Source organism: Pezoporus occidentalis, unplaced genomic scaffold, assembly GCF_034315485.1.
Source record: "Pezoporus occidentalis ecotype Australia unplaced genomic scaffold, CSIRO_AGI_Poc_V1 ctg1364, whole genome shotgun sequence".
NCBI lineage: Eukaryota > Metazoa > Chordata > Aves > Psittaciformes > Psittacidae > Pezoporus > Pezoporus occidentalis.
Window position 1 is genome coordinate 2506 of NW_026913172.1, and position 11653 is coordinate 14158.

General features: G+C 58.3%; 1 protein-coding gene across 1 annotated transcript; it reads right to left on the minus strand.

Annotated features, from left to right (window-relative positions):
• Nucleotides 1-584: 584 nt before the first annotated feature.
• Nucleotides 585-11581, minus strand: PRMT1 (protein arginine methyltransferase 1; the record flags this gene model as incomplete). Its single annotated transcript, XM_062609336.1, has 8 exons — nucleotides 585-695; nucleotides 2079-2200; nucleotides 3056-3206; nucleotides 6305-6420; nucleotides 6819-6906; nucleotides 8439-8581; nucleotides 10105-10168; nucleotides 11426-11581. Coding segments are annotated over 8 exons (924 nt in total), but the record flags the coding sequence as incomplete, so codon positions are not given.
• Between the last annotated feature and the right edge of the window lie 72 nt (nucleotides 11582-11653).

Consider the following 11653-nt stretch of genomic DNA (forward strand, 5'->3'; position numbering starts at 1 on the left):
GCACGTGGATCCCTATGGGGCACAAGGCCTCCTATGGGGCCCATGGATCCCTATGGGGCAATGGAAGGTCCCATTGTTGGGCTGGGGGGGGGGGTGTGACCTTTGTGCACTCAATAAACCTTTACCCTCCCCCCCCCAGCGATGACATCACAGAGCCCCTGATGACATCACCCCCTCTTAATGACGTCACAACCCCTCTGATGACATCACGGCTTCTTTATTCCTTCCCATATAAAAACATAACTTATGAAAGGGAGGGGAGGGGACAAGAGGGGGACCCCCCCCCCCCTCCCCCAACCCCATCATGGGGGGAGGGGAACCAATAGCAGGGCCCCCCCCCCCCCCATTAGGATAAAGGGGGCCCATTGGGGACCCCCCCATGGTGGTGATGGGGGGGGGGGGGTGATTGACACCCCCAGCCCCACACTGAATGGGGGTGATGGGGGGAAGGCTTGGGGGTCCCCCCCTGTTTTTGGGGGTCCCCCCGTTTTGGGGTCCCTCCCATTTGGGGTCCCCCCTGTTTTTGGGGTGGACCCCCCCCGTTTTGGGGTCCCCCCATTTTTGGGGTCCCCCCCCCCAATTTTGGGGTCCCCCCCGTTTTGGGGTCCCCCCTAACGCATGCGGTAGTCGGTGGAGCAGGAGAGCTCGCAGAGCTGCCCCTTGAAGTCCAGGTCAATGGTGAAGTCCAGGTCGCGCTATGGGGCAGAGGGGGGGAAATGGGGGGGTTATGGGGTGGGGGGGGCAAGGGGGGGGTCCCCCAAGAGGCAGATCCCCATTGACGCTCATTGACCCCCATTGTTCCCATTGCCCCCCATTGATCCCCATTGTTCCCCACTGATCCTCATTGCCCCCCATTGATCCCCATTGCCCCCCATTGATCCCCATTGTTCCCACTGACCCCTACTGCCCCCAATTGCCCCCACCAATATCCCCATTGCCCCCCTTGTGTCCCCCCCATTGCCCCCAATGCTCCCCCCATTGTTGCCATTCACCCCCCATTGTCCCCCCCCATTGACTCCCCCCACTGGGCCCCCCATTGCCCCCCATGTCCTCCCCACTGCCCCCCATGTCCTCCCCATTGCCTCCAGTGTCCCCCCATTGCTTCCCCCATTGTCCCCACTGCCATTACCCCCATTCCTCCTATTGCCTCCATTGCCCCCATCACCCCCATTCCATCACCCCCCATTGCCCCCCATCTGCCATTCCATCACCCCCCATTCCCCCACTGCCCCCCATTTCATCACCCCCCATTCCCCCATTGCCCCCCATTCCATCACCCCCCATTCCCCCATTGCCCCCCATGCCCCACTGCCCCCCATTCCATCACCCCCCATTACTCCACTGCCCCCCATTCCATTGCCCCCCATTCCCCCACTGCCCCCCATTCCATCACCCCCCATTCCCCCATTGCCCCCCATTCCATCACCCCCCATTCCCCCACTGCCCCCATCACCCCCCATTCCCCCATTGCCCCCCATCTGCCCCACTGCCCCCCATTCCATCACCCCCCATTACTCCACTGCCCCCCATTGCCCCCCATTCCATCGCCCCCCATCACCCCCATCGCCCCCCATTCCATTGGCCCCCATTCCCCCACGTGCCCCCATGTGCCCCACACCCCCATTCCCCCATCACCCCCCTCTGCCCCACTGCCCCCATGTGCCCCACACCCCCCCCACTGACACCCCCCATGTGCCCCACACCCCCATCACCCCCCCTCTGCCCCACTGCCCCCCACACCCCCATCACCCCCCATCTGCCCACTGCCCCCCACGTACCTCCCACCCCCATCACCCATCTGCCCCACTGCCCCCCATGTGCCCCACACCCCCATTCCCCCATCACCCCCATCTGCCCCCCACGTGCCCCACTGCCCCCACGTGCCCCACACCCCCATCACCCCCCATCACCCCCCACGTGCCCCACTGTCCCCCACGTGCCCCACACCCCCATCACCCCCCATCTGCCCCACGTGCCCCCCACGTGCCCCACACCCCCCACGTGCCCCACTGTCCCCCACGTGCCCCACACCCCCATCACCCCCCATGTGCCCCACACCCCCCACGTGCCCCGCTCACGTTGTTCTTGGCGTTGGGTTTCATGGTGATGGTGCCGAAGATCTCCTCGCCGCTCTTGACGGTCAGGTAATCCTCCATGTAGAACACCGTCTGCTTCCAGTGCGTGTAGGGCGACTCCGGGCCTGTGGGGCGCCCAGACCCACACTTGGGGGGCAGGACCCACACTTGGGGGGCAGGACCCACACTTGGGGGCCAGGACCCGCATATGGGGGGCAGGACCCACACTTGGGGGGCAGGACCCGCACTTGGGGGGCAGGACCCGCACTTGGGGGGCCAGGACCCACATATGGGGGGCAGGACCCGCACTTGGGGGGCAGGACCCGCACTTGGGGGGCAGGACCCACACTTGGGGGGCAGGACCCGCATATGGGGGGCAGGACCCACACTTGGGGGGTAGGACCCACACTTGGGGGGCAGGACCCACAGTTGGGGGGCAGGACCCACACTTGGGGGCCAGGACCCACACTTGAGGGGGCAGAACCCACAGTTGGCTGGCAAGACCCACACTTGGGGTCAGGACCCACACTTGGGAGCTTGTGGGGCAGGACCTACACTTGGGGGGCAGGACCCGCACTTGGGGGGCAGGACCTGCACTTGGGGGGTCAGGACCCACACTTGGGGGGCCAGAACTCACATTTGGCTGGCAGGACCCCCACTTGGGGGGCCAGAACCCGCACTTGGGGGGCAGGACCTGCACTTGGGGGGTCAGGACCCACACTTGGGGGGCCAGAACTCACATTTGGCTGGCAGGACCCCCACTTGGGGGGCCAGGACCCACACTTGGGGGGCAGGAACCCCCCTATGGGCTGATGCATCCCCCCCATGGTGCAATGGAACAGCCCAAAGGCGCTGCTCCCCACACCCCCAGCAGGTGGGGGGCACCCGTGAGGCTCCGCCCCCTGCCCGCCGCAGCTCGGAGCCGATTGGCCCGCGGCGCTGGGCCCCGCCCCGCCGGCGCGCCCCGATTGGCCGCTCACTGGTGGAGAAGCCGGTGCGCTTGTGGCAGCGCGTGAACTCGATGCTGAAGTAGGCGACGAGCGCGTGGACGTAGTCGTTGCGCTTCACCTGCAGGCAGAACGGGGCCGTGAAGCTCAGGTCCTCCGCCTTCACCACCGAGATGTCCACCTCCTGCGGCCAGAGAGACCACAGAGACCATAGAGTGACCATGGAGACCATAGAGACATCATAGAGATCATAGAGACATCATAGAGACATCATAGAAACCATAGAGACATCATAGAGATCATAGAGAGAGCATAGAGACATCATAGAGAGAGCAGAAGCTCAGGTCCTCCGCCTTCACCACCGAGATGTCCACCTCCTGCGGCAAGAGAGACACCATAGAGACCATAGAGTGACCATGGAGACCATAGAGACATCATAGAGACCATAGAGACATCATAGAGTGACCATGGAGATCATAGAGACATCATAGAGTGACCATGGAGATCATAGAGACATCATAGAGACATCATAGAGAGAGCAGAAGCTCAGGTCCTCCGCCTTCACCACCGAGATGTCCACCTCCTGCGGCCAGAGAGACCACAGAGACCATAGAGACACCATAGAGACATCATAGAGACCATAGAGACATCATAGAGATCATAGAGACATCATAGAGACATCATAGAGATCATAGAGAGAGCATAGAGACATCATAGAGACATCATAGAGATCATAGAGACATCATAGAGATCATAGAGAGAGCATAGAGACATCATAGAGACATCATAGAAACCATAGAGACATCATAGAGACATCATAGAGAGAGCAGAAGCTCAGGTCCTCCGCCTTCACCACCGAGATGTCCACCTCCTGCGGCCAGAGAGACCACAGAGACCATAGAGTGACCATAGAGACCATAGAGACATCATAGAGATCATAGAGACATCATAGAGATCATAGAAACCATAGAGACATCATAGAGATCATAGAGAGAGCATAGAGACATCATAGAGAGAGCAGAAGCTCAGGTCCTCCGCCTTCACCACCGAGATGTCCACCTCCTGCGGCAAGAGAGACACCATAGAGACCATAGAGTGACCATGGAGACCATAGAGACATCATAGAGAGACATCATAGAGTGACCATGGAGATCATAGAGACATCATAGAGTGACCATGGAGATCATAGAGACATCATAGAGACATCATAGAGAGAGCAGAAGCTCAGGTCCTCCGCCTTCACCACCGAGATGTCCACCTCCTGCGGCCAGAGAGACCACAGAGACCATAGAGACACCATAGAGACATCATAGAGACCATAGAGACATCATAGAGATCATAGAGACATCATAGAGACATCATAGAGATCATCATAGAGACATCATAGAGACATCATAGAAACCATAGAGACATCATAGAGACATCATAGAGAGAGCAGAAGCTCAGGTCCTCCGCCTTCACCACCGAGATGTCCACCTCCTGCGGCAAGAGAGACACCACAGAGACCATAGAGATCATAGAGACATCATAGAGTGACCATGGAGATCATAGAGACATCATAGAGACATCATAGAGACACCATAGAGACATCATAGAGTGACCATGGAGACCATAGAGACATCATAGAGACATCATAGAGACATCATAGAGACATCATAGAGAGAGCAGAAGCTCAGGTCCTCCGCCTTCACCACCGAGATGTCCACCTCCTGCGCCCAGAGAGACACCACAGAGACACCATAGAGATCATAGAGATCATAGAGACATTATAGAGACCATAGAGTGGCCATAGAGTGGCCATAGAGAGGCCATAGACCATAGAGAGACCATAGAGTGACCATAGAGTGGCCATAGAGAGGCGATAGAGAGGCCATAGAAGGACCATAGAGACGCCATGGAGAGGCCATAGAGACGCCATAGAGAGGCCATAGAGTGACCATAGAGAGGCCATAGAGAGACCATAGAGAGAGCATAGAGAGAGCATAGAGAGAGCATAGAGAGAGCATAGAGAGAGCATACAGAGGCCATAGAGAGGCCATAGAGAGACCATAGAGAGACCATAGAGAGACCATAGAGTGACCATAGAGATGCCATAGAGAGGCCATAGAGAGACCATAGAGAGACCATAGAGTGACCACAGAGTGACCACAGAGACGCCATAGAGTGACCATAGAGTGACCATAGAGATGCCATAGAGAGGCCATAGAGAGACCATAGAGTGGCCATAGAGTGACCACAGAGTGACCACAGAGAGACCATAGAGATGCCATAGAGAGGCCATAGAGAGACCATAGAGAGACCATAGAGAGGCGCCATAGAGAGACCATAGAGACGCCATAGAGTGACCATAAAGAGGGCATAGAGATGCCATAGAGAGACCATAGAGACCATAGAGTGACCATAGAGAGACCATAGAGAGGCCATAGAGAGACCATAGAGTGACCATAGAGTGACCATAGAGAGGGCATAGAGAGACCATAGAGTGGCCATAGAGTGACCATAGAGGCGCCATAGAGAGACCATAGAGAGGGCATAGAGAGACCATAGAGAGACCATAGAGAGACCATAGAGAGACCATAGAGTGACCATAGAGAGACCATAGAGTGACCATAGAGAGGCCATAGAGAGACCATAGAGTGACCATAGAGAGACCATAGAGTGACCATAGAGAGGCCATAGAGAGACCATAGAGGCGCCATAGAGAGACCATAGAGAGGGCATAGAGAGACCATAGAGAGACCATAGAGAGACCATAGAGAGACCATAGAGTGACCATAGAGAGGCCATAGAGAGACCATAGAGAGACCATAGAGTGACCATAGAGAGACCATAGAGTGACCATAGAGAGACCATAGAGAGACCATAGAGAGACCATAGAGAGACCATAGAGAGACCATAGAGAGACCATAGAGAGGCCATAGAGAGACCATAGAGAGACCATAGAGAGGCCATAGAGGCCACAGAGAGACCATAGAGTGGCCATAGAGAGACCATAGAGTGACCACAGAGTGACCATAGAGTGACCATAGAGACGCCATAGAGAGACCATAGAGAGATCATAGAGTGACCATAGAGACGCCATAGAGGGACCATAGAGACGCCATAGAGTGACCATAGAGAGGCCATAGAGAGACCATAGAGAGACCTCATAGAGACCACAGAGAGACCATAGAGACGCCATAGAGAGACCTCATAGAGACCACAGAGAGACCATAGAGACATCACAGAGAGACCCCATAGAGCGCCCCATAGATCCCCCCCAGAGCGCCCCACAGCGCCCACCTTGATGAGGCAGGCGTTGGTCACGAGCTGCTTGGGGTCCACGACGTCCACCAAGGGCTCCCTGATGGCCACGTCCTTGATGCACGACATGTCGAAGCCATAGACGTTCTCCCACCCTAGAGATGTGTGGGGCAGGAGCCGTCAATGGGGCGCCCCCTTGTGGTCCGGAGGGATGAACCCCCACCCCATTGACGTTCTCCCACCCTAGAGATGTGTGGGGCAGGAGCCGTCAATGGGGCGCCCCCTCGTGGTCGGGAGGAATGAACCCCCACCCCACTGATGTGTGGGGCAGGAGCCATCAATGGGGCGCCCCCTCGTGGTCGGGAGGGATGAACCCCCACCCCACTGATGTGTGGGGCAGGAGCCGTCAATGGGGCGCCCCCTCGTGGTCGGGAGGGATGAACCCACACCCCACTGATGTGTGGGGCAGGAGCCGTCAATGGGGCGAGCCCCACATCGATCGGGGGGGGCGCCCCCTAGTGGCTGGGAGGACTCAACCCCCCCCATTGCTTACAATGGATCTTGTAGTCCTTGTACTGCCGGTCCTCGATGGCCGTCACGTAGAGGGTGGCGCGGTCGGGGAAGATGAGGCCATCGGGGATCTATGGGGCACAATGGGGGGCTATGGGGCACAATGGGGCACAATGGGGGTCTATGGGGCACAATGGGGGTCTATGGGGCACAATGGGGGTCTATGGGGCACAGTGGGGGGCTATGGGGCACAACTGCGGCTATGGGGCACAATGGGGTCTATGGGGCACAATTGCGGCTATGGGGCACAACTGCAGCTATGGGGCACAAATCAGTCTATGGGGCAGCCCCACTGACCAGCCACTTGTCCCGCGCGTAGATGACCGTGTTCAGCATGGACTCGTAGAACAGGCAGTGCCATAGGGCTCTATGGGGCAGGCTGTGGGGCAGGCTGTGGGGCAGGCTGTGGGGCAGCCCCACTGACCAGCCACTTGTCCCGCACGTAGATGACCGTGTTCAGCATGGACTCATAGAACAGGCAGTGCCATAGGGCTCTATGGGGCAGGCTATGGGGCAGGCTGTGGGGCAGGCTATGGGGCAGGCTATGGGGCAGCCCCACTGACCAGCCACTTGTCCCGCGCGTAGATGACCGTGTTCAGCATGGACTCGTAGAACAGGCAGTGCCATAGGGCTCTATGGGGCAGGCTATGGGGCAGGCTGTGGGGCAGGCTATGGGGCAGGCTGTGGGGCAGGCTATGGGGCAGCCCCACTGACCAGCCACTTGTCCCGCGCGTAGATGACCGTGTTCAGCATGGACTCGTAGAACAGGCAGTGCCATAGGGCTCTATGGGGCAGGCTATGGGGCAGGCTATGGGGCAGCCCCACTGACCAGCCACTTGTCCCGCACGTAGATGACCGTGTTCAGCATGGACTCGTAGAACAGGCAGTGCCATAGGGCTCTATGGGGCAGGCTATGGGGCAGGCTATGGGGCAGCCCCACTGACCAGCCACTTGTCCCGCGCGTAGATGACCGTGTTCAGCATGGACTCGTAGAACAGACAGTGCCATAGGGCTCTATGGGGCAGGCTGTGGGGCAGGCTATGGGGCAGGCTATGGGGCAGGCTATGGGGCAGCCCCACTGACCAGCCACTTGTCCCGCGCGTAGATGACCGTGTTCAGCATGGACTCGTAGAACAGGCAGTGCCATAGGGCTCTATGGGGCAGGCTATGGGGCAGGCTATGGGGCAGGCTATGGGGCAGCCCCACTGACCAGCCACTTGTCCCGCGCGTAGATGACCGTGTTCAGCATGGACTCGTAGAACAGGCAGTGCCATAGGGCTCTATGGGGCAGGCTATGGGGCAGGCTATGGGGCAGGCTATGGGGCAGCCCCACTGACCAGCCACTTGTCCCGCGCGTAGATGACCGTGTTCAGCATGGACTCGTAGAACAGGCAGTGCCATAGGGCTCTATGGGGCAGGCTATGGGGCAGGCTATGGGGCAGGCTATGGGGCAGCCCCACTGACCAGCCACTTGTCCCGCGCGTAGATGACCGTGTTCAGCATGGACTCGTAGAACAGGCAGTGCCATAGGGCTCTATGGGGCAGGCTATGGGGCAGGCTGTGGGGCAGGCTATGGGGCAGGCTGTGGGGCAGCCCCACTGACCAGCCACTTGTCCCGCGCGTAGATGACCGTGTTCAGCATGGACTCGTAGAACAGGCAGTAGCCCATCCACTCGCTGATGATCACGTCCACCTTGGCCACCGGCAGCTCCACCTCCTCCACCTTGCCCTTGATGATGGAGATCACTGCAATGGGGGGCACAGAGGGGGTTATGGGGCGGCTATGGGGCGCTATGGGTCAGTTATGGGTCACTATGGGGTGCTATGGGTCACTATGGTGTGCTATGGGTCACTATGAGGTGCTATGGGTCAGTTATGGGTCACTATGGGTCAGTTATGGGTCACTATGGGGTGCTATGGGTCAGTTATGGGTCACTATGGGGCGCTATGGGTCACTATGGTGTGCTATGGGTCACTATGAGGTGCTATGGGTCAGTTATGGGTCACTATGGGTCAGTTATGGGTCACTATGGGTCAGTTATGGGTCACTATGGGGTGCTATGGGTCACTATGAGGTGCTATGGGTCAGTTATGGGTCACTATGGGTCAGCTATGGGTCACTATGGGGTGCTATGGGTCACTATGGGGGCTATGGGTCACTATGGGTGCTATGGGTCACTATGGGGTGCTATGGGTCAGTTATGGGTCACTATGGGGCGCTATGGGTCACTATGGGGTGCTATGGGTCAGTTATGGGTCACTATGAGGCGCTATGGGTCAGTTATGGGGCGCTATGGGTCAGTTATGGGGCGCTATGGGTCAGTTATAGGTCAGTTATGGGTCACTATGGGTCAGTTATGGGTCACTATGGGTCAGTTATGGGGTGCTATGGGTCAGTTATAGGTCAGTTATGGGTCACTATGGGTCAGTTATGGGTCACTATGGGGCGCTATGGGTCAGTTATGGGTCACTATGAGGTGCTATGGGTCAGTTATGGGGTGGCTATGGGGTGCTATGGGTCACTATGGGGTGCTATGGGTCACTATGGGGTGCTATGGGTCAGTTATGGGTCACTATGAGGTGCTATGGGTCAGTTGTGGGTCACTATGAGGTGCTATGGGTCAGTTATGGGGCGGCTATGGGTCACTATGGGGCGCTATGGGGCGCTATGGGTCAGTTATGGGTCACTATGAGGTGCTATGGGTCAGTTATGGGGCGGCTATGGGGCGCTATGGGTCACTATGGGGCGCTATGGGTCACTATGGGGTGCTACGGGTCAGTTATGGGCCACTATGGGTCAGTTATGGGTCACTATGGGGCGCTATGGGTCACTATGGGGCGCTATGGATCAGTTATGGGTCACTATGAGGTGCTATGAGTCAGTTATGGGTCACTATGGGGCGCTATGGGTCACTATGGGGTGCTATGGGTCAGTTATGGGTCACTATGGGGCGCTATGGGTCACTATGGGGTGCTATGGGTCAGTTATGGGTCACTATGGGTCACTATGGGTCAGTTATGGGTCACTATGAGGTGCTATGGGTCAGTTATGGGGTGCTATGGGTCAGTTATGGGTCACTATGAGGTGCTATGGGTCAGTTATGGGTCACTATGAGGTGCTATGAGTCAGTTATGGGTCTCTATGGGGCGCTATGGGTCTCTATGGGTCGCTATGGGTCTCTATGGGGCGCTATGGGTCTCTATGGGGCGCTATGGGTCTCTATGGGTCGCTATGGGTCACTATGGGGCGCTATGGGGCAGGCTCTCACCATGATCCAGTTTATTGGCTTTGATGATCTTGACGGCGTAGTCGGAGATGCTGGAACACTCGATCTGGGGGGCGAGGGGGGGTGAGACCCACGGCCAGCCCCATAGAGCCCCATAGAACCCCATAGAGCCCCATAGAGCCCCATAGAGCCCCATAGAACCCCATAGAACCCCATAGAACCCCACAGAGCCCCATAACCCCCCTGTTGCCCTTTTAAGATCCCACAGACCCCCTTCAAGTCCCCCTTTAAGACCCCATAGGACCCCCATAGACCCCTATAGCCCCCCACAGACCCCATAGACCCATTTAGGCCCCATAGACTCCCTTTAAGCCCCCACAGACCCCGTTTAAGACCCCACAGGACCCCCATAGGACCCCCACAGACCCCCTTTAAGCCTCCATAGACCCCTTTAGGACCCCAGAGACCCCCTTTAGGACCCCATAGGACCCCCCGTGCCCCCCATAGGACCCCCACAGCCTCCCATAGAATCCCAACTGCCCCCCATAGGACCCCACAGACCCCCTTTAGGATCCCATAGACCCCGTTTAGGACCCCATAGACCCCCTTTAGGACCCCATAGGACCCCCCCTGCCCCCCATAGGACCCCCACAGACCCCCTTTAGGACCCCATAGACCCCCTTTAGGACCCCACAGTCCCCCATAGGACCCCCCAGACCCCCTTTAAGCCTCCATAGACCCCCTTTAGGACCCCAGAGACCCCCATAGGACCCCCCCTGCCCCCCATAGGACCCCACAGACCCCCTTTAGGACCCCAGAGACCCCCTTTAGGACCCCATAGACCCCCTTCAAGCCCCCATAGACCCGCTTTAAGCCCTCATAGGGCCCCCACAGCCCCCTTGAGGACCCCACAGACCACCTACTGGACCCCATAGACCCCCTTTAGGACCCCCTAGGACCCCCACAGGCCCCCATAGGACCCGATAGACCCCAATAGACCCCCTTTAGGACCCCATAGACCCCCTTTAGGACCCCACAGACCCCCCATAGACCCCCACAGGCCCCCATAGACCCCCTTTAGGACCCCATAGACCCCCTTTAGGACCCCATAGACCCCCTTAAGGACCCCATAGACCCCCTTTAGGACCCCATAGGACCCCCCCTGCCCCCCATAGGACCCCCACAGCCCCCATAGACCCCCTTCAAGCCCCCATAGGACCCCATAGACCCCCTTTAGGACCCCATAGACCCCCATAGGACCCCATAGACCCCCATAGGACCCCATAGACCCCCTTTAGGACCCCATAGACCCCCTTTAGGACCCCATAGGACCCCATAGACCCCCTTTAGGCCCCCCCCTTACCCCAATGACCCTCCTGGCCCCCGCCTTGGCCGCGAACATGCAGAGGATCCCGGTGCCGCTGCCCACGTCCAGCACAACCTTGTCCTTGAAGAGGTGGCGGTTGTGGAACATGGAGTTCCGGTAGGTGAGCGTGCGCACCTCGTCCTTCAGCATCTCCTATGGGGAGAGAGACATCCCATAATGAGCATGGCGAAAAAACGGGGGTTTTGGGGTGAAAAACGGGGTTTT